Raw genomic sequence first — 23,643 nt, forward strand, 5'->3', positions numbered from 1 at the left:
TGGTAAACACCCATGAAAAAGTTTTTGCTAATCCGAGACTTAGTTTTATCATTTTCTTTCCGTATGTTTTTATTGTAGAACCGTTTGCCGCGGTAAGCGTGAGTAGTGACTGTGGTTTGTTTCTATCAGCTGCAGAAGGGGGTATTACGGAAATATCCGCACCAGTGTCGATGAGAAACGAAAGCTTGCTTAGTGGGTCTGCGATGAAAAGGCGACTGCTGAATGAAACCGACTCCCTCGTCGCCATTAGTTGTCGGTTTGGTCGTTTCCCGAATAGAAACTACATGGTTGCACACACTTACGGGCGTTGGGTCCGAATTCACGGTGATACCAGCAGAGATCGTTTCGAAACCTCATGGATTTTGCACCTTCGTGGCGGTTTCGATTGGGAGGACGTTGAGGGTTTCCGCGTTGTTCTCGAGATCGACGTAGCGCGTCAACTTGCAATGTCAATGTCTCTATTTTTTCAGTCAGCTGCTGCACGTCAAGTTGTTGTGGGTGATCGAGATTTGGTGAAATATTCTGTACTTCTGCTTTGCCGCTGACGCTGATGATCTTGTCTGCCATCTCCGATAACTTTTCCAACGTTTCTGAACTTGTGGAGAGGATTGCTTGAACTTGATATGGTAACCGTTGTATCCATAGACTTCGAAGTATTTCATCGCTGAGACGGCCACTGGACAGATCCCGCATTTCTCGGAGTAACGCCGAAGGTCGACGATCGCCCAGCTCGACTTCATACATCAAACGTTGTAAGCGTCGCTCATCTGGTTCAGCAAATTCAGCTTGGAGGCGTCTTTTTAGTGCGTCGTACATGTTTGCCGCCGGTGGATTCATGATGAGGTCACTCACATGTGCCAAAACACTCGTATCCATGGCTGCAACGGCTGTGTGGTATTTAGTGGCATCGGAGGTAATTCCACTCGCCAGGAACTGAGAATCCAATTGCTTGAACCATAGATGAGGTTGTTTGGCCCAAAACGGTGGGGCTTTGACAGCGACTCGGAACATTGCAGGTGGTTGCTCTGATGAATTGGGCATCGTTGGTTGCTCCGATGGATTGGACATCGTTATCGTTCGATGCCGGGTCACCAAACTGTGGTTCACAATACGACAAAATAGATAAAGAGAAATTTATTCACACAGAGGTGTTACAACCTTGTCGAGCGCCGGAAGAAGGAGCAATAATTCTTTTCTTTCTCCACGGACGCGCGCGCTTTCTCGTGACGATCGCAGCGCCACAAAACTACTGGTGCAAATTAAATACAATCGAATCTTGATAAGTCGAATGTGCAGCAGCCAACAGAAAACTTGGAGTTGACGTTAGTTCTCAGCTTACCAGAAATTCCGATTTCAGAGTGGCAAGAACATAACTTATTAAATTTAGAGCGCTAGTAGCGCTATCAGTGAAACGTCACGCTGCTGGAGATGAAGAAACTGGAGGAACAAATGAGTTTTACTCTAACTTAATAATATTTGATTATTGAATGAGAATATATTTAGAAATAAACTAGAGAGACTTTCGTACTGTATTATGGAAACGGACGCATACACGGAACTCGTGCAAATGAAACAAATTATAAATGAATTGTATACAAGATTATTTTCTGTCAAAAAAATTAAATTATTTTTGACTGCCTATCTCTTCCTTCCGTGAGAAAGTCATTTTGAAATTTGCAAGCACACAAATGAATCGCTAAATTTTGTTGCTGAATGCTGAATTCTGTTGGTAAATGTTTAATTTTATTGCTAAATGCTAAGTTCTATTGCTAAAGTCTATTGTTAAATGCCGAGTTATATTGCTAAAGTCTATTGTTAAATGCCGAGTTATATTCCTAAATTCTATTGATAAACTATACCTGCTAAATGCTATTTCTTAAATTTTTCTCATTCCCAAAAACTTTGACTTAAAGGGGGGGGGGGGAATCTTCGACTTAAAGGGGAAAAAAACTTCGAGTTAAGGGAAAATTTTAACACTAAAATACGGGGAAATATTCTGGAGCTGGGTGAAAACTTCGACTTAACACGTTCACGCCTGCATCACCGGTGGGTCACACTTGAATATTCGAACAGACGCTGCGTACCATCAAAAATTTAGTTCATTTAGTAACTAGAAAGAATTGCCATACAGTTAAAAATTTAAATAATTTAAATTTAAACGTATATTAATTGAAAAAAGTAGGATTTATTTTATCTCAACATCATATATAAAAGTAACTTATAAAACAAAAATTCAGTAATAAAGACACAGCAATTAAATATTATAAACTTAACTGTTTATTTGTTTCGATGCAATTTTTTGAAGTATTGTAAACAGAGTGCTGGGTGGCCTTTGTTACAATACGTCGTTACTTATACGCGAGGATCCGGGTTCGAACCCCACAGTGGTGGTCGGCTGAAATTGGTTTTCCGTGGTTCCCAACTTCAAGGCGCAAATGCGAGCCGATCTCCCCGTTAAAAAGTCACGCCACAGAGAGCAACAGTCCTACAACGATAAATAATTCAATCATAACACTTCATTCATAGTTAGAAAAACTGGTGGCAGATGGCAGCACTACACATAACAAGCATTACAGAGAAACAAAAAAAAACTTCACGTCAGGTTTCACTACACGTACACGCACATTACCGCATGTACCGATTCGTTGGGGGTTCCGCCGGGGGGGGGGTGTGGGTGGGGTGCATTTGTGGTGTAGCAGTAGTAGGTAGGGCCTCCAAAATATGGCTCGGGGATCCATGATGTTCTTAAGTCAGCCACCTCGTTGGGAAATTTGCCTGTTGTGGCGTTGTATTTGTATATCGCCATACGGCAATGTCCAACCAGAGGAGTTGGGTGGGAGATGAAGGCTCCGTCCATCGGTGGTCACCCCAGGTTCGGTAGGTAGAGAACTTGCTTCTAACGTTCTAGGTCCGGATTCGAACCCATGGACCTTGGTGGTATCCTTCATAGTGGAAGACGAGCATCGTACCACGGGGTGCCACTCGGACGCGAAAGCATCACTTGCCACACGACGAGGATGGGATTCGAACCCACGCGGTCAGAGCCCAATGGATTAGCAGTCCATCGCCTTGGCCACCTCGTCACGACATACACACACATACCCTTTCTTTTACATAAACATTTGTAACATTTTTTGCATCTTTGTCTACATCGCCGCCAGATGAAGTGAAGCATGAATTCGAGCACCGCCTCACTGCGAAAAACATGAAAATCGGCGACGGCGTTAACGTGTTAAACAGATATTCTCTCTCTCGAGTTATCAGAGTTCGATTTACCGCGAAATGACTATAGTTAACATTACCAATTTGAGCTGATAGCGTAACAGGATATGAAAGATTTCCTTTTTCAACGTGGCTTATATTTATCAATCACCATTGGCTGTGAGAGATACTGACTGTGTATGTTAATTCAACAGCTCAGGAGAACATAAACTGAAAAAAAAAAAACCCCAATATATCACATGGAATTCGGAGCCATTACAAAATACATTGCAACATTACAACGATCATAAAAGAACAGTAATAAACGACCACAAGTAAATTTCATTAAAAACCATTTCCATGTAAATTTTCACCATTAGTTAACTTGAATGTTTCGGAGCGAGTAATAATATCCAGGCGGAACGACCGGGTCATTAATATGCGTTCCGCGATGCGGAAAAATGCACCATCGAGAGTTGAGAATTCAGTTTTCCATCAAGTAATAACCAATTTACAAACGTTATTTCGCGGAAATTTAACATCAGCTGATGTTTTATCTTATGAAGAATACTAATAAGGCGAATCTATATTTTTAAACATCTTGTTTTTTTCCTACCTTGAACAAGAGGTTCTCAAACAATATGAGAAAGATCATCCTTCTCTTAAGAGAGAAAACATCTATTCTTTATGACTTAATTTGCATTGTTGGTTTAATTTTCTTGAGAATTATGTTATCGGATGCGAGAACCTATAGTAAAATTGAACTGAAGGAAATTTAGTGAAATTTTTACGTTCGATCTACAAGCGTATTTTTTATATTATTTTGTTAATTTTAAAGTTCATCTCTTTTTTTTTTTTTTCATTGAATTTTTTTTTCTAATGTTTTGTTACGGTAAATTTGATAAATGCGGTTATTATACATAATGACCGTTATTATGCATAATCGCCGGTCGTTATGGTGAATTTGATAAATCTCCCTATATTTCTCATTTCTACCAGCAATTATGTTTAGCATCCAAGTGTCGCGTTACTAGCAAAGATAAATCGCACTATATGGGGTATATTATACATGGTAAATTGTACTATATAATATGCTATCTTATATATAAGATAGACAAAAAAGTCCGTAGAAAATTTAAAAATTCATAAAAACTGGAAAAATAACTGAAATAAAAAACGGTCTGCAGGGTTAGCATCGCTAGGTCACGGGAATTTTTTTAAGACAGAAAGAAGAAATAACTGAAAAAACAGTCGATAGTCTACGCTGTTACGAGCGACTTTGGTGGAAACGTGCATATGAGACATAAATGAGACAAAATGAAGTTATAAAGAACTTGCGCTCCTAATCCACAACCAGTTCACCGTTGTAAACCGTGTATGTGGACCTGCTGCACTCTGCCGTTCGTGGATTTGTGACTCGCTTACAATGTGTTATCACCTGCGGTAGTGGTCATGTGGAACACATATTGCAGTAATAAACGATTTGGAGGCATTCTGTTAGTTATTTGCATATCGTTTCTTTGACTTGTGTACGTCAGCGCCACCTATCGGCTATTTTTGTATTTTTCACTGTAAAACATATTCCCGTGATCTAGCAATACTAACCCTGCAAACCGTTTTCTATTTCCGTTATTTTCCGGTTTTTATAGATTTTTAAAGTTTGTACGGACCTTTTGCTCATCCTGTATTATTGTGAAAGTATGTATGTATGTATATTTGTTCTTTAAATTGTGTATGTTTGAAAATCTTCAGTTTTAATTTTTTAATCAACTGGTTCAATGCTAGTGCTAAATTCAACTCATAATCCACTAATCTTCACCATGGATATTTTAAGACCCAAAGACATTCCTTATAAATTAGTAACTAACTGGTCTAAATATCGTGAAATTCTCAGCACCGAAGAAGAACTAACCCTCGACCAACATACTCCTGATACTGTCAAACAAGGAATCTCTGATATCACTTTCGAAATTAAAGAAGCACGACAAGGAAAATTCTTGCAACTGACAACAAATTTGGCATTTCCCAAGAACTGCGAAACAGGATCAAACTTAAGAACAATATCAGGAAAATATGGCAACTTCACAGGAGGCGAATGGACAAAGTAGCTCCTCTTAACAGACTGGAGAAAGAAATGCGAAAAGAGACTTCAGCCTATGTCAACGAACGATTTTCCAATTTTATAGAAGATGCCACAGCAGCATATGGATCACTTTGGATGCCCTCGAAGAACTGCAAGGTCAAAGGAGTCAACAAAATCAAAAACCATAGAAGTGAATTTGTCTTCTCCTAAAGTGAAATAGCCGAAGTACTGGCCAACAAATACAAGGAGCAGTTCTCACCGAACTCCAATCAACCATCTCTATCATCGAACTTGAACATCAAAGAAAACTTCAAGATTTCTTGAGCATACCAAGACCGGCTCCATGTGGATTTAGTGTAGCAGAGCTAACTTCCTCGGACAAGGTTAAGACACTTATTAATAAACTCAAAACTAAGAAAGCCCCTGAACATGACGGAATCTCCAATTATGCTATTAAAAATTTCCTCCTCCAATTACTATCTCTACTCTCACAAATCTGTTCAACAGCATGATATGAATCAACTATTTTCCAAGCATCTGGAAGCTTTCTATTATAAAACCAATTCATAAAATGGGTACTGATCCTCTCATTGCAAAACGTTCTAGACCCATCAGCCTTCTCTCTTGCATCTCTAAATTATTTGAGTGTATATATAAAACACGACTTGATAACTATCTCAATCAACATAACATCATGGAGCAACCTGGACTTGAGCAGCATGGCTTCCGCCGAGGGCACTCCTGTGTGACCCAACTGCACAGAGTGACTGAATTCATAATTCTCATTTAACTACAAAGATTACGTCTGTGCAGCATGTCTTGACATAAGTAAGGCGTTCGACAAGACTAAACATGATACACTACTGGTCAAACTTATCGACATGGGCTTCCCGGAGCATTTTATATTATTGTTCTATAGCTATCTTTCAGGAAGAACTTTCAGAGTCAAAATTGGAAAAACATTATCAGACGTGCACCCAGTGAGAGCCTCAGTTCCGCAAGGATCCTGTTTAGGCCCTCAGCTCTTCTTACTTTATATTAACGACATTCCTGCACCTCTGGTACGAATCATAGCACTTTTTGCTGACGATGCCATCATACTCACCAATCATAGGAAATCTAAAAAATGCCGTGAAAATCTTCAAGAAATCGTCGAGGCCATTGAGAATTGGTGTGGCATCAACGCCATTGAGCTCAATCACAGCAAGTGCCAATTTATTTGGTTCACAAGAAAAACGGACCCAGGAAACGCTCCCATCTATATCAGTGAAGCGGGCGCGGAACCAGTGAGAAAAGTAAAATACCTAGCTGTATTCTGGACCGGCCAATGACTTTTGGTCCGCAGATTGACTATGTCGGGAACAAGGCCACGGCATGCTCTCCAAAATGACATTTCCTCAAGCTCGTCTCTAAAGAATAAAGTCATTCTATATAAATCTATACTTCGCCTTTACAATAGTTTGTCACTTCTTTGATGTTGCCAGTGTTCATTCCTTTATAATGGTTTGTCACTTTTTCGATCCTCCCAGCAATTGAAGAAAACCCGGGCAGCGCCGGTTCTTTTTTGCTAGTACATGATAAATCGTACTATGTGATATGATAATTCATAAATTATTATATGATCAGGGTACAATCGTAAAATTTGTTATCATTATTTCGAGGTCTGGTTATATTCATTACACATTCTAAACTCATTTGGATTTTTTTTTCATATTCATCAAATTCACCAATTACACTAGGTTATTATGCATCTCCGGTAAATGTGATGATATTTTCAATATTTATAAAATTTAGCTACGATGCTAGGGTATTATGCTTATTCGCCGGTAAAAGTGTTAAATTTATCAAGACAATTGGTAAGTATGCACGTGATAAGCACTTATGGTGTAAAACAACCGATTTATCACAATAACCATAACATTTCATTTTATTTCATTTTAATTTCTTATGTTTAACATTTTCATTAAATTTTTCGATCTTTTCATCACTTCCACTCTGATTTTATATTATCCATATTTGCTTTTATATTTTAAATTAATTTTTATATTTTTTTTTACTTTTGATTTTGTTTTTATTTTTTGAATAATATTATCTCTTTGAATTTTTTATTTTATTTTAACTTAATTACGATACTTAATAACTTAATTAACAGTTACTTGTTTTCAAATGTTTTTCACATTTTTTTTCTATTTTTATTTTTGAATAATCTATTTCTTTACTTTTCTTTTTATCTTAGTAAATTATTCAGTCAATTTCTAAGAAAAATATATTTTATTTTTTTTAATGAATAACAACAATTTCGTAATTATATTGTCGTTTGTTTTCAATGGAATTTGTTTAAATTTCATTTTATTTGGCTTTTCCTCAAAACATTGCTTCAGTTTGATCTAAATTTTGATTTCAAATGAAAATTTTCTTATTAAAAATTTTGATCAGTAATTTTCTTTTTATTTCTCTGAAATTTATTTTTATTTTTTTAATTTTTCTCAAACTTCTTTTTTTTCAATTTTTTTTTTTAAGTTTGCAGTTTTCTGTCACGTGCTTTTTAATTTTTTTAACATTCCATACGTTTTTAAGCTCTGATTTACTTTTGCTTCAACAACTTTTTGTAAATTTTACGCTCCGAGAAAATTTTTTTTCTGAGATTTGTGAAAAAAAATTATTACAAAGCGTCATTACTTTCACATATTTCTATTATAATTCATCTTTCTTTTTACACAAATATATATTTTAGTTTTTATTCTCAAGGTTTCTTCTTTAATTATATGTATATATTTTTAATTTTTTCTCTAATTTCACAAGTCTCCTGCGAAATTTTTCAGATTATATTTTAACATCTTTTCAATTGTTTTCATGCAATCTTCCAGTTATTAACATTTTTCTTATTATTTTCATAAAAAAATTCCAATTTGATAAAATTTCCAAATGATTTTTGTACATTATTTTTCATTGAATTTTGTATAATTTCTAATTGTGATATTTTTTAATTTTTTAAAAATATTTGTCTTTCCACACTTTTTACTTTTTAATTTGTTTAAAAAATGTGTGATCATTTTTCTTGCGAAAAACCATCTCCCGCTCTTAAATTTACATAATATTTTTCCGATAAAAAATCACAGTATGATCTTTTTTTTTTCAATTTCTTACACAATTTTAATATTTCTCTATTAAATTTTCCTTCTAGAATTCTGACCATAAAAACGAACCATTGAACAAATTTCGCCTTTGCGAAAGGTAATTCCCCCACAAAAAAAAAAAAAATCGGAAATAAAATCTAAATATCGACGCGAATATCCATTACGATAATGATTTCAATATCCAATCTTTGAGTATTAAAAACAAAAGAAAACTGAAATTTATCGTGAAATCCCATAAAAAAATGAAAATAATGAGTATTGATCGATCCTAGGTGTAGGGAGAAACGGAAATTGATTAAAGTCAAAGTATCGTCGGGAAGTTATTACAAGATGGAAATGATAACTCGAAAAGCACTTGAAGATGAAATTAAAGATAATAATAACAGTCGGTTTGTGTGTTTGAGAGGAAAAAAGGAAATAATTTATCGCGCTTTTCCTTCAAAAACTCCATCTGCGTCGTTTCCGATCGATCGACCGATCGATCCCATAAAAGATCGATTCAGCAACAGCGAAGCACATTTTACGACAGGAATTTCTTATCGAATATCGCTTTATTCTTTCAAGATTTTTTTTTTTTTCTAACTGGAATGATAAGAGAAAGAACTCGACCTTTCAGAGGATTTTAAATTGAATTTTACTTGTAAGACATAAATTTTTGTTCTTAGTCAATTTCATCATAATAAAGTTCCGATACAAGTCATTTTGTTCTTGATCTCGGAGATATTTCGATTCGAGTGAGATATCAAATCGATATGGAAAAATTTTAGAGATTTTTCTAATAAATTTATTTGTTTTATTTCATTTTCATCAAAGTCCGAAAATTTATTTATTTAATATTAGTGTAAATTTATTTGGCTATGAATAATCAGAAATTTTATAATGGAATTTTATAGATCAAAAATCAATAGTTGCAAGAGTGCGGGTGATTGCAAGAGTGACCTAGAGAGTGTGAAAGTATGTGAGCAACCAAAGAGTAATTTATAGAGTGTCAGAATGGAAGGGATCAAAAGAGGGACTTATAGAATGTGCAAAGGATTTACAGAGCCTGTAAGCATGGGGGGGGGGGGAATCAAAAGAGGAACCTGGAGAATGTGCAAGTGTATGAGCGACCACAACGGAAACCTAGAGTGTGCAAGCGTGTGAGTGACCAAAGGAGTGGCTTATAGAGTCTGTGAGCATGGGAGGGACAAAAATAGACTTGAACAGGGTGCAAGCATGCGAATGACTAAAAGAGTGACCTGGAGAATTTCCAAGCAGACAAGTGTTTACAAGAGTGATCTAGAGGGTGTACAAGCATAAAGCATTCGTAACCTACAGACTGTGTAAGTATGAGAATGGCCAAAAGATTGACTTAAAAATGCTAAGTATCTACTCAGTGTGTGGGAAGTCCTTCAAGAAGAGAACTAGAGAGCGAGGGATCAAGTCAGTGTACATCCAAAAGAGCGACCTTGAGAGTGGGCAAGAATGGGAGTAACCAGAAGAGTGACTTAGAGCTAGAGGCATATTTACCGAAACAAGGGATTAAGGCTGGGCTAAACACAGGTTTCAGCACAGAGTGAAAAATTTGAGGAATGAGTTGTCAAGGAAACTAGAGACAAGACCCCCAGAACGGGTGAAGAACGGCCAAATTTTAAAATCCCCAGGTGGCGAAACCATAAAATCCGCTGGTTAATGCCACATTTACCATTAACAGTTGCAATTTTTTTGAGAATTTTCTATCAATTAAGTCTGCTCGAAAGCAGTGTCTGGGAATGCTTTTCGTAAAAGGTTCGACCATGGTTCTCACAAGGGTGGAGCTGAAAGGGCTTCAACTTGGGGGCCCGGGACGATTTGTACAATTTTATGTGTTTTTGGAGGGTCGTACGCAGGATCAATCTATGGAGAGGGGGCACGAAAAGTTCTCGAGAAATTTAACTCTTTTTTGTAAATAGAGTTACAACCCTTCAAAAAGCATTTGAATTAAACAGATATTGGTTAAAATACTATAAAAAGGAAATTTTTTTCTATCGGTATTTTAATTTTTCTATAGAAATATTGAAAATTTTTCTATAATCTAGTTTTTGGTCGGCTTAGGGAGGGCACGAGCCTTCTATATGTCTTCTGTATGTGGGTTGCTTTTTTTCTCATTTTGACCTCAGGGAGTTGAACCGTGACTTGAAGGATTGTGTAAGTTTTGAGGTGGAAATATGGTGAATATGAATTTCGGGGCTCTCACCAGAGGGCAGCACTTAAAGATGAACTTTGAGGGGAGTTTTTAGGATGGTTTTCCAGGAGGAAATGCCTCCGGGAAAAGTGTGATTTGTTGCATAAAATCTAACAATAAAATTCTGGAAAAAAATTGCATCATCTTGGAAGAGAAAAAATTTGAACGAGTAAATTATTTCTTCACAAAAAAAATTTGAAAATTTGAAGGAAAAAAATTGAATGAATAGATTTGCTGACATTTATGTTTTTAATGCATTTTTTTGTGTATCGAAAATGCAAAAACATTTTGAAAATTCTAATAAATTAATTCTCGATGTCTGAAAGGGATAAAGGGCTGGTCTAAACGTGCACATCTATCCTGGGGACAGCCCAGGGGGCCCTGCAGCAAAATGTGGGTGCCATGGGTTCGGCAGGATAAAATCTAAATAAATCATTTTATAATTAAGTATCGGTTAGTTACCGTGTGAAACTTTTAATGGGAAAAACACCAGGGGGAATCGATTTCCTATTTTAGAATCCATATGAATCATGTCCGAAAGGTTTCATCGATCTTCTTTCTCGTCAGATCTTCCAGGTTAATTAATCAAGAAGCTGTTAATTGGAGCCTCATCATCACGGGAAGAGGCTTTATCAACTCACACCTTTGAGAATATTATATAGATAGAAAGAAAGAAAAGAAATTAATGGTAAATTTTATATAAAAAAAAATAAAATCTGAAGTGAAATTGTTTTACGATTTAACATGTGGCCTGCATCAATGTAACATATCATGGGATGGAAATTTGTTTTCTGATTGGTTAATTGCAAAATCAATAAAATTTTGAAAGTTAGATGGAAGATCAATCTTATGAAGAACTAATGTTTTCTCACAAGAAGTTGCCAAGAATTTGAATAATTGTAATTTCCCTCCGATAATTCTTGTATTCAAATTTCGCCGCTTTGAAAGTAAAAAAAAAAAGTTTTCTTTCTGAAACAAGTGCCAAGTCTGGAACAATTTGACAGACTACTTGTGCCCTTGGGACGTATTACGGGACATAAACAAGGCCTCTGCACTGTTTGCCATAAACATCATTCAGATCTAGCAAGTTTGCCACATTTCGAAACACAGCATCCTATTTCGTTTCTTCTTCTTATTTTGGCGTAGAATCTTCCTGATTGGCTCACAAATACCATGGTGATTGGTAGTGGGGCATAGAAATCGCCAATTCTGTGCCCGATCATTTCTTTTTCTCACAACGAAGAGCAGGGAATTATTTTCACTACTTACTGACGTCACGAGCATAGTGCGGGGAAACGTGGAATTGTTTTGTTGGCAACAGGAGAGACAGGGCAACAGCTTTATAACTGGAAGTTAGAGGACAAGGGGGACCATATAAAAATTTAGATTTTTTTTTTTTTTGTTACATACTGTATTTTCACTCTCAAAACTGATACAGGGTAATTTTTGAAAGCCTTCTGAGTCTGTTTTTTAAATTTTAATCATACCTCTACGATGGACGGTTGATGAGGTAAATGCCGTGCTAGCACTTACGGGACACCCTGTGTTATCATTATTCATTCATCTCTCATATTTGCCAGATTTAACGTTTTTTCCGCAATTTTCCAGCAATTGTAATTACTATCGGTGATTGTGCTTACTTTCGGCAATTTTTTTTTTTTTTTTGATACAATTTTCGATGTCCCGTGTTTTACGGATTATTACTTAGGATCCAAATTTATCATATATTTCTCTATGAAATATGGTCACCTGGTCATTTGAATATTTTTTTCGTGAAATGATGCACATCCTTGTAAACTGCGATTTGTAGCAGGTCTTCATTTCCACAGCCTTCAGCAATTCCAGCCGTAATTAGTAAATTTGCATTTAAAGAAATAAAATTACAATTTAATTTAATGATGTCCCGTATTTGATATCGCAATTTCCTGTATTCTCCTCGATGATGTGTGGGAACCTAAGTATGAAGGTATAATTTTTGTTCAATCCATATGAATATTACTAAAATATCAGTTATAACGGGTGAATAATTTTATCAACCGTGAATACGAACCATCGTCGCAGACCAACTCTGGTCCGTGGATTATAAGTTGAGAAACTGCTTTATAATATGCAAATTCGGCTTAATTAAGAGATGAAAAACCTCCTACAATCCCGCAGCGGTATTCGAATCCCGTATGTACTGTCTTCGCTCCTGAGATACATGCAAAACCTGGGCTAATATCCTGTGCTGTAGCGATAATACTGACGGCACAATTCGCTCAGATATGGCGGAAAAGTCAGCCTAATGTTTCAAGGAGCCGTAGATTATGAAGCTTCTACGTAGCGGTAATTTTGTCCGTGTTTTAACACTTTAAGCGTCAGTTAGAAATCACTAAATATCTTTTCAAAATGCCATATATTTTTTAATGAAGTAGGCTTTCTTCCAATTTCCAGCCGGTGCATGGAAGCTAAGAGAGGATAAAGAAAAAAATTTCCCATTGCGAAATCAATTCTTAAAAATATCTGTTGTCAGCGCTAAAATAAGTGACTTTCATGACGATATATCTCGTCAATGCCGCTTAAAGGGTCAAATGCGTTCTCAAGGGAATTACGTCAGACCGTACGGAATGTGTGGTCATCAAGGTTAGAATGTCCTTACCCGTATCAATTTAAGGTTTCTTATGCTACTCGAAGACTCCCCAAAGAAATGTCATCGCCGCTGTCAATATTTTAATTCTAATTTCTGCTTTGTTCTATACGCCATCGACCGCACTCCCCTGATAATATTTTTGAAGATCCGGGAGAAAATTCTTGGAAACCACTGTAACAGATAAAATTGAGTTAATCTAAAATTTTTTAAAGTTGTTTTCAGGAATATTATTACAAAAAAAAACCAAACATGGATTGCAATTACGTGTTTGCCCAAGCTATTATTCTTCGCAGAATTCTAATTCATCCGAAGGGGTTAAGGGAAAAGATCGGAGGTCTCTCGAATCAATCTTTCCTCTAGGGATTCTCGCTTCTCTAGAAACAAGATCTTTGAAGATTTATGCGCAACAAATTCAGCACGTGCATGTTTTGCCGAGCGAATTGCATTTTTAAAAGAGGAGCCTTTACATCATCGACCCACGAGGTTGTGGTGGTTGATGCGATCGTTTGTTATAAACACGCTGAACCACAAGAGGATGAAGCAAATAAGAAAACGCTTTGATCCTGGAATTCATCGAAGAGACGGGGGGGAAAAAATGATCTAATATGTTCGAAAATTCGAAAATAGATTTCATGATTATGAAGAAGAGAAATAAATATATGAAGTTATAACCGTAATTTAAGTATCGGAAATGACATTTGTATGATTGGATGTTATTGCTTGGGCATCCAAATAGTGAGCTGGAAAAATTACACCAACTCTAATACAGTAAAAGTCCAACGAGAATCTCGCTTTAACGAGTGATTTGCAAGTGATTGTCAAATATTTAATGCTATGGCCGGGGTTACACTCTAAAAGTTTGATAAAAGTTATTTTATAAAACTTCAAAAATGCAACCAGTAAGTGCATCTATTATATTCGACCCAATGTTACCGATACGCTTATTGGTTGCATTTTTCAAGTTTTAGTAAAGAACATTTTTAAAACTTTTGCGGTGTTATCCCGGCCTAAAGGTACAAAAATTTTACGGTTATAACGAGTTGAAAATTAGGAAACATACGCATTATCGTCAAAAAATTCTGAAGTTTTTCCCTTTATTCAATAATTGAACTGAGGCCGGGATTGCGCTCTGTAAAAGTTTGATAAAAGATCTTTAAAAATTTCGAAAAACAGCCAATAAGCCTGTTGGTTACATTCGCTGGAATGAAAAGCATACGTTTATTAGTTGCATTTTTCCAGTTTTGTAAAAGTACTTTTACAAAACTTGAAAAAAAACAACCAACTATAATATTGGATACATTCACTCAAATGTAACTGATTACCTTATTGGTTGCATTTTTCAAGTTTTATAAATTAATTTTTATGAAACTTGTAATCCCGGTTTCAGAATAAACCTAATCATGGCATATGTTCCTTGTTAAAAAAGTAAAACGAATTTTTTAACCCCGTTCCTATTTTTTGGCTTCCCCTACTATGTATATACATGATACACACAAGTGTTTCCAAAAGTGGGCAATATCTCCCCGGGGGCGATGGAATGGTTCGTAGGGGCGATAGAAGCTATGGGTATAATATAGGATCCTATGTGTTAGCTTGTGTTGGGGGGGGGGGGGCGATGAAAGAAAAGAATTTCTGAAGGGGAAGCGATGGTACAAAAAGTTTGGGAAACTAATATACATGATGTGATGATTTTATTCGACTGGTCTCTTCCCATGGCTGAAGCCGGGATTACACTATATGAAAGTTTTATGAAAGTTATTTTTCAAGTTTTGTAAAAGATCTTCTACCAAACTTTTATAGTGTAATCCCGGGGCCTTAGAAGATTTTAACTGCTGTTTGACCAGAGTTCTGTTCATTTCTTAACAACACAACGATATACGATCTAAAGGACATTTTAATGTAGTTAAAATAGCAATTTTTTATACAATTTTATAACCTAACAAAGCAAAAAGTGGAAATTCCCTTATAATGAGACGTCCGTTATAACGAAAATTTTACGCGTCGTTATAATGGACTTTTATACTGCATTTCATTCGCAAAGCGGTCTTTAAATGACGCCAAATTTTGAGATATTTTGAGTGTCCAATTGCTGGGAGGATTGTGGAGTACAAGTGAGGGGAGCAAGTTGTATATAGTCCAGGGCGGCTGATACGGCGACTTCAAGAAAACTAGACTAGAATATGGCCGAAGGGCGTCAAAATTTGTTTAGCCCACACAATTTGTTCAGCGGTTAGAGCGGTTTTCCCGCATTTTAGTTCTGTTTTTTTCCCGCAAACTTTGCTCTGTTTTTCGAATTCAAATATCTCAGTGAATATTGCACTCAGAAGCGTGGAATTTTATGCAACCCCTTGCAACATGAATAGCATATCTTAAGTACTAGAGGTTGTTTAGATACTTTTTCTAATCAGAAGTATGCCTCCAGGATCAACGGTTTACCAGTAAAATGTTGTACTCCCTGTAACCTACGCACACTGTATACCGACTTACCACACGCTGAATAAAAATGTTTATTTCGGTGGTACCTAGGATTGATCTATCGTCCACTGCACATTTTATAAAGTTATTTTGAATCTGGATGCCATCTTGCAATTCTAAATATTGTGCGGCAGTATATGTTGATCATATCCCCAAAAAAGGTGGGGCTGTCCGTCCCGGTGCCGAGATGATTCTTATCATTTTTTGTTCACACTATAAATTAACTTTCGGGAGGCTCATGAAAATTTTGACCGGAGCCCCTCGTAGCAGAAAGTGGAGGCCTTGAGCTTATTGGCCCATGGGCTGCATGGGAAGTTGGAATGTGGCCTTTAATGTGTCTGAAAGATTGAAGACCCCGAACTAGACACAGTATAGTGTGTTGGTCATTTCTGTTTATTTATATGAACAGGACATGGCCAACAGCTGGCCCGTGAAGTAATTTGGTGCTGCCCGCGACTAGATAGAACTGCTATGTATTAATGTATATTGCATATTCCGTAAAACAGGCATCTTCAACCCGTTGTTCGCAAGCACCACAGTGCTCGTGTCTGATTTCGTGCTCGCGAGCACTTGATCAAGGTAGAGGAATTGCATTCAAGAATTGAAAAATAACCGTCATTTCATGCATTCGTATGTTAAACTTGCTATAAGGGTGCTCATTTGATGATGGGTACAGGCAGTGCTCGCGACTGAAAAAAGGTTGAAGACCTCTGCCGTAAAAGGAAAGGGAAACAAAACTGCCCAGCACTGTGGACGGACGCTTTGCTTCTTCGTTTCCCGTCACAGTGGAAGGCGCTGTATATATTTTTCGTATACATTTTGTATTTAGACCATTCTCAAATCTCTCCCACTTCAACATGCCAACTTCTTGTTCTTTTTACTTCCCCACAACTCTTTCCCCCTCCCCCACTTCTTTGAAATCCCAGGCCCTTATGTGCCACTGGGTGCACGTGCAGTTTTTCTCCCTATTCATTGTGTTCAGCTGTCCATTTCAGTCAAATGTCTTGTACGTTAGATCGAGTTGATGGCTGTCTTCATGGGGAGAACGACGCAAGTGATTCGATACCAGTGAGCCCGGGGCAAGGGGAGTCACCACTATGATTATCTTCGCTAACTTTTCCGACACAACTCTGCCTCTTTCGAGGTAACGGAAATTGAGGTGCTTTGCATCAGTCCGGGGTTGTGAGCGGTTCTGTCTATCTACTGTGTATTAAATTGATTTCCTTATCGTTATTTAATCCACCATTTTTCCACAGCAGACCTGATTAGCATATTCTTTGCATTCATTATTTCTAGTGGCGATAGTAATTAGCTATGTTCTCATTACACTGACTTTTCGTACACCCGTATTGCTCTTAAAGTTTGTTATTTGCATTTTCATCCTATTTCTTTCTGTCGCCTCGTTGGGCAAGTTGCTTTCTTTGTGGCCTCCTCTGTATGTATAGCTAAATGCATATTTAATGTTCTGCTGTAAAGTGACGAAAATTTTCCGATGTGAATGCGAACTCGCGATGACACCTCGAAATTGCAACCGACTAGGCTTTCGCAGGCTCAATTCCAAAGAGCAAAAATGTGTCATATGGGATGGGTCGGGTGCATATTGTGCCGTTGAACAAAAGAGCTCTACACCCAGACAGGATGACTTTTGTGTCGAGAACAGAAAAGCAGTCATCTCTAAATTTCGACAGAGCAGGTTGATGGCATTACGCGTTGAAGCAGACTGACACTTTTCAAACCAAAGTATCGATATTCTGTTCCAAGAAGGTGACTAAATTTAATAGGAATACATGTATCGCAAATCTGCTTCCGCGTAATCTCTTGGACACCAGGTAATGGTGCGTGTGCGCATCATTTCACATCTACTGGTAGTCTGCCTGGTCCGTACGAATTTTATCTTGATACCTATCACGGGTATATCCACGAGTGTCAATAGTCAATACTATTCACACGCATATTTCCACCCCAATAATAAAACTCTTCTCCAAGTCTACCCGTGAGGGTATTTCATTTGACACTTGCGGCCCCACCGGTTCCGAAATCAGGAGTAAGGGCTAAAAATAATTGCAGGAAAATGTAGAAAAAAATGTTTTGTCTGTAAATTCAACCTATTGGATGTAATTGAATGGACAAATTTGCGAAAGAAATGGCAATTTTTGATGCATTGAATCGAAGCTGGGAATGAAAAAAAAAATTGGTATGTATCCGTTTAGGGCCGTATTCACCGACATGTTTTAAACTGCAGTCACAAGTTTTGGATAAAAGATCAACATAGATTGGTTGAACACCTGAATTTAACCAATCCGTCTCGATCTCTTATCAAAAAATTGTGACTAGTTTAAAACATGTCAGTGAATACCGCTCTAATGAAGTTGAACCGAAGAGTAAAATGTTAATGAATAAATTGCCCGTTTTTGACCAAATTACCTTATGGGGTGGGGGGACAACTTATGTCTGCAAGTTTTCTCGGTCATTTTACTAGTGCTGCTTATTCACCGGCGTGTGGTACCCTGTGACCATTATGCTGCCCCCTTGAACAGTGGGGAAGTTTACCATCCCTGATGTATAAGAAATGTAATTGATCGAGATCTTTTGCTACCACCTATGAAATAAAAATACAACTGTTATAAATTTTTTGATTATATTTTTAAACCAGCTAATGAATCGCATAAAAAGCAACACCGCGATTAATTCAATAATTTTTTAGAATGATATTAATTAAAACATTAAGTTTGTCGTGAAATTGTAACAGTTGATATTTTTGTATTTAAAATAATTAGGAATAAAATAATAATTACTTAACAGTTGCATTGTTTTGTTGTCAGTAATAATGTAGTTAGGAGCCATCGGGTTGATTCTGTCTTGGTGGTTCCATAGATCGTGGCACAGTCGCGCTTGTTTCGTACAGGTGCTTCGCGACACCTTCTTGGATAACTCATTTATTAGTCGCTCATGGTAAGCAACCTTCCAAATAGCTATTTGAGGCAACGCCGGACAGAAAATATATTTGCGCATTGTACTTATAATATTTTACCACATAAAAAAATTAACTTGTTAAAATTCCGAAGAAAATTCATTTCAAAATTAATACGTTAATTAATATTTTTGCTTGTAAGGTATTTTGTCAATATCGTATTATTTTGTGTATACGGGGTACATTAGTCAAAGACTGTTCACTCATTCCAATCGAAAAATTATAATAGTTGTATTTTTTCATTTGATAGATGTCAGACGAGCTCCCAGTTCAATGATGTTTCTGTACATGTAATATTGTGTGTGCACTACCCTTTACCGTACATACATCTCGTACACATTCCTCTAGAGCAGCGGTTCTCAACCGGTGCTCCGCGGAGCTCTTGCGGCTCCTTGTGCACTCTCCAGGGGCTCTGCGGCGGCTTGAGAAAAATTTAAAAAAAACATTAAAATTAAAAAAAAATAATTATAAATATTTTTAAATAGTAAAAATAAATCAATACCTTTCATGAATAATTACGAAATGGGCCTACGGGGCTCCAACATACAATTTTTTCTACTAAAAAGGGCTCCGCGAGTCAAAAAAAGTTGAGAACCGCTGCTCTAGAGAATTCCTAACGAACTGGTACATGTCAGCGTGTTGTGAACCCATGGGTGGAGATACGGAGGGGGGGGGAGGACGTGGTGTGGCATGCCCCCCCCTCCTCCCCAGCGTCAAAGATGAGGTCGACTGATCTAATGTATATATGAATTGACATCACTATCCCATCGTGCCCCCCCCCCCCAGACTTCCAAGTCTATCCACCTATGTAAGAACCTAACGTGAAGTTGTGTTTCTGTGTAGTGCTTGTTAGGTGTATTGCTGCCACCAATTTTTCTAACTATGAGTGAAGTGTAGTGATTGAATAGTTCTACCGAGAGATGTAGGCCTGTTACTTTCTGTGGCGAGACTTTTTAACAGGGAGCTACACAGAATTTTTTGCTGAGCAGAAAAAAGTTACCTGTATTGCATAAGGTAGTGTGTTTATGTAGTAAGTAATTGTGTCATTCTTCACAGATACTGAAATTCCGCGCGCTGATGCGCAAAAGGGTCTGTGGCGGTGGAAAAAAAATAGAAAATGTGCCCCCACATCTTTGAAAAAATATTAGAGTACACATCTCATGTAAGAATAAAATTTTTCCTTTCCACGCGAACAGATGGGGGGAGGGGCTAACAAAAATGAGAACCGATTGAAATATTCGAGAATTTGTCAAATAGGGTCTCAGAAAAATCTGGCCTGGCGGACCATAATGCTCTTAAGACAGCCCCGGCCCACTACACCAGTGGTTCTCAAACTTTTGTCACCTGCGACTCCCTTACCAAATTCGTGGCCCATATGCGGCACCCTAGAATAGTTGAGTTGATAATATTTATACAGGGTGTTAACATCGCTAAAATGAAAGAGAAATTCAGGCATACCATAAGAGTTCAAAATGACATAGGAACATAAGTACGCAAAAATTCGATTGGTCATAAGTGCCCATCACTTGATCTCCTAGATCTCCCGATCTGTCCTGCCTGTATTTTTTCCCCCTGGGGACAGCTAAAAAGCGTTTGTCAACGAGGCGCCCATCGAGTCACTAGAGGACTTCGTAGACCGAAGTAGCGTCGCAGCTGCAGACGTCAGTAAAATGCGAAGAATGTCACAACGTGTAAGCGATTCACTGTCCCCGCCTGTATTGAAGCTAATGGTCACTCATTTGAGCATTTGTTATAAAGTTTTCGATAATAAAGATTATTTATCCTTTATTGTTCGTCTTTGCTGTGCTCTCCATTTTTCACCCCGCAGGCGCCCTCTTGTTGCTCGACACTTGCTCTGCGACCCCGTATTGTATGGTGGAAGTTCTGACCACAGTTCTGACCATCAGTTTAGTTACACCCTGCATTTTTCGCTGATTGAGATCTTAAAAACGTCAACCTCGGTTATAAACGATGAAAGCGCGTGTAATCTTCAATGTCCTTATAACCGATTTTAACTGTATAATTTTTTTAGACGAAACTCCTTTTAAATATCCCTAAATAGAATGTAATTGGAAGTCGCAACGTATTCTCGAAGGTATCCGGAAGAAACTGGTCTTCAAAGAACACGGAATTTAATTAAAAGTACGACAATTAATCAAAAAATAAATTGATTAGTTTTCTTTTATATGTCTTTATGCAATAAGTTTTTTTTTTCTTCCCCTCTCTCTTTTGAATAGATGATGTACGAGAACTGAAACAAGTACATAATAAATCACTGGAACATGTTGGATCTATCGATTGAATTCTCTCTCAAAAAGTGAATCAACGTCAAAGCAGAAACGTCGCCCCGTGGAAAAGAAAACAAACAAAACGAAATTTTCTTTTCAAAAAAAAAAAAATAATGTTTTTTTATGCATTATTTTGTCCATCGAATGGAAATTTGTGAAAATAAGATTATGATCCGAGCGCCGAGGAAAACATTTCGATGATCCCATCAGAATACAAATACACATAAATTCCCGGATATGAAAACAAACAAAAAACACATTACATGACGGAAATGTTTTCAAATTTTCTCCTTTAATGAATATTAATGAGCTCGTACGAATAATAAATCTGTCACGTTGGCTGCCATTGCGATGAATATGTCTGAAGCTATGTCCCGGATTCTGTATTTTGATGCAATTTCATCATTAAACTCCACTACCTCTCATCCTAATGATCGGAATGCCACGGAAATTGGGCAGTGGACACTTGAAATGATACAAGATGTGCAGGAAACTGGTTATTTTTGTAGGGATGAGGATTTCTGGAATAAAAGTTCACATTTTTACCTCTACTGGGACAGTGCGCTACCACTACGCTATAGAAGCAATGGGGAGTTTCTTCCCTGGAGCGCATATATATATGCCGAATGGTATCGTGCGATGGACGCTGGCAGCAATCAGCTTATGGCTCGTAAATTGTCAAATTGTAATATTATTGTATAAATGCATATCTTTCCCTTTGCAATCACGAATGAAATATTTCGTGTAAACGCCAGGGAAATAAATTTTCTGTTTCCTTTCCTCTCGCCTCACCATCGCGGTGCTTTATTATTACCACCTATAGAATAAATCTCACATTACCTATGAAAAAAACCGAGGTTTTTTTTTCCTTTCTCGTTTTTTCTGCAGAGAACAGGCAAACCTACACGATACTGCATGACATAAAAATTCAAGCATTTGTCACCTTTAATTTAAAATATGGACAGACACAGATGGCAGCACCAGCAAGAACACGAAACAAGCACGATTCTGACATTACATTAGGGCCACACACACACGTCCAGTACACACATTCCGGAGAGTACCCGTTCGTTATAAATTCGTAGAGGAATGTGTACAAGCTGCATGTGCGGTTGATGAGTAACAGCAACAGTTGGCGAAGCAATCGAGAATCACGTTCAATCGTCATGCAATGGTATGCAAGAAATCAGGAATCAGCGTTGATCGTCCAGCAACTGTTGTCAAAGAAATTGAGAATCAGGGGTAATCGTCCAGCAGTAGTTGGCGAAAAAATAGATAATCACGTCTTATCGTCCAGCAGTAGTTGGCGAAGAAATAGATAATCTGGTATAATGGCCCTACAACGGTGTGCGAAGAAATCAGAAATCGGGTTTTATCGTCCAACAACCATTGGCGAAGAAATGGAAAATCTGTTAAAACCGTTCAATAACCGTTAGCGAGTTAGCGATCAAGAATGTTGTTTACGGCCGTATATATTCGCCAACACGGTTTAAACTGCAGTCGCAGGTGAAAGGATTGAAGATCGAAACGGATTGGTTAAATTGAGGATTTTAACCGATCCGGTGTCGATCGTTAATACTTTAACCTGCGATTGTAGTTTACACTATGTTGGTGAATATATCCGTAAATGTTGTTGTTGTTTTTTTTTACAAGAACTATACAAACGAACGTCTTGTCGGATTCTTGATTTCTTCGCCAACTACTGCTGAAAGACGATTATATCAGATTGTCTCTCAATTGCTTCGCTGCGATCACGGCTAATTCCCGATTTCTTCGCCAACCACTGCTGCCGGACTGCGACTTAATTTTCATTTTCATCGCGAACGGTTACTGGGCGATTTGACTAGATTCTCGATTGCTTCACCTGTTGTTGCAATATCACGCTTAATTCCTGATTGTTTCCCGGACTTCTACTGCTGGATAGTTGTAATCAGATTCTAGATTTCTTCGACTGTTACTGGACAGTTGGTGAATCTAGTTGTACTAGATTCTCAATTGCATCTCCAATTGTTCCTACACGATCACTCCTGATCTCAGATCTCTTCTAGCACTGTGTCACAAAATAATAATTATTTTTTTTTTTGCGACACACATCGTATTTTCACTCTCAAAACTGGTACAAGGAGATTTTTGAACACGATTTGAGCATTTTTGTTAAGTTAGAATCACACCTCCACGATGAACGGTTGATGAAAAAAAGACTGAATTAGGACTGACTGAATAAGACCCCTTATAGAATTGGACCGAAAATTTCGTTATAACCGGGGGTATGCTGTAGCGGAGTTCGACTGTATTTCTAATAAATAAAAATTATTTAGATCTATTTCATTTGTTTTCAATTCGATAAAAACAAACGTATTGGAAGTTTTACCTCCAAAATAAGCCTCCAGGAAATTTTGGGGAGGTTCTGTGTTATTTCAATTGATATCGATCGATGTTTAGTATCAGAACCCCGAGCTGTTGAATGGCAGAATGTTCACCGAGAGTCATCGGGAAATTAGACGAAATAGGAGGAAAAAGGAAAACGTTAATCGGATGAGGAGATAGATGATTAATACTGTCAGCCCAATAGATACGAATGAACACTTCAAATGGAAAGGAATTAATCCTTGCAGAGCGAATGGAGCTGACGTTTATTAGAAGCGTTATCAAGATA

General features: G+C 37.4%; 1 protein-coding gene across 1 annotated transcript; it reads right to left on the bottom strand.

Moving 5' to 3' along the window:
• Positions 1-246: 246 nt before the first annotated feature.
• On the bottom strand, positions 247-876 carry LOC149079203 (uncharacterized). Its single transcript, XM_089240418.1, has one exon. It carries the CDS (start codon positions 874-876, stop codon positions 247-249), a length of 630 nt encoding a protein of 209 aa, XP_089096544.1.
• Positions 877-23,643: the final 22,767 nt, after the last annotated feature.

Source organism: Pholcus phalangioides, unplaced genomic scaffold, assembly GCF_987345545.1.
Source record: "Pholcus phalangioides strain wild (caught in Gottingen) unplaced genomic scaffold, Ppha-v1.0 ptg000012l_1, whole genome shotgun sequence".
NCBI lineage: Eukaryota > Metazoa > Arthropoda > Arachnida > Araneae > Pholcidae > Pholcus > Pholcus phalangioides.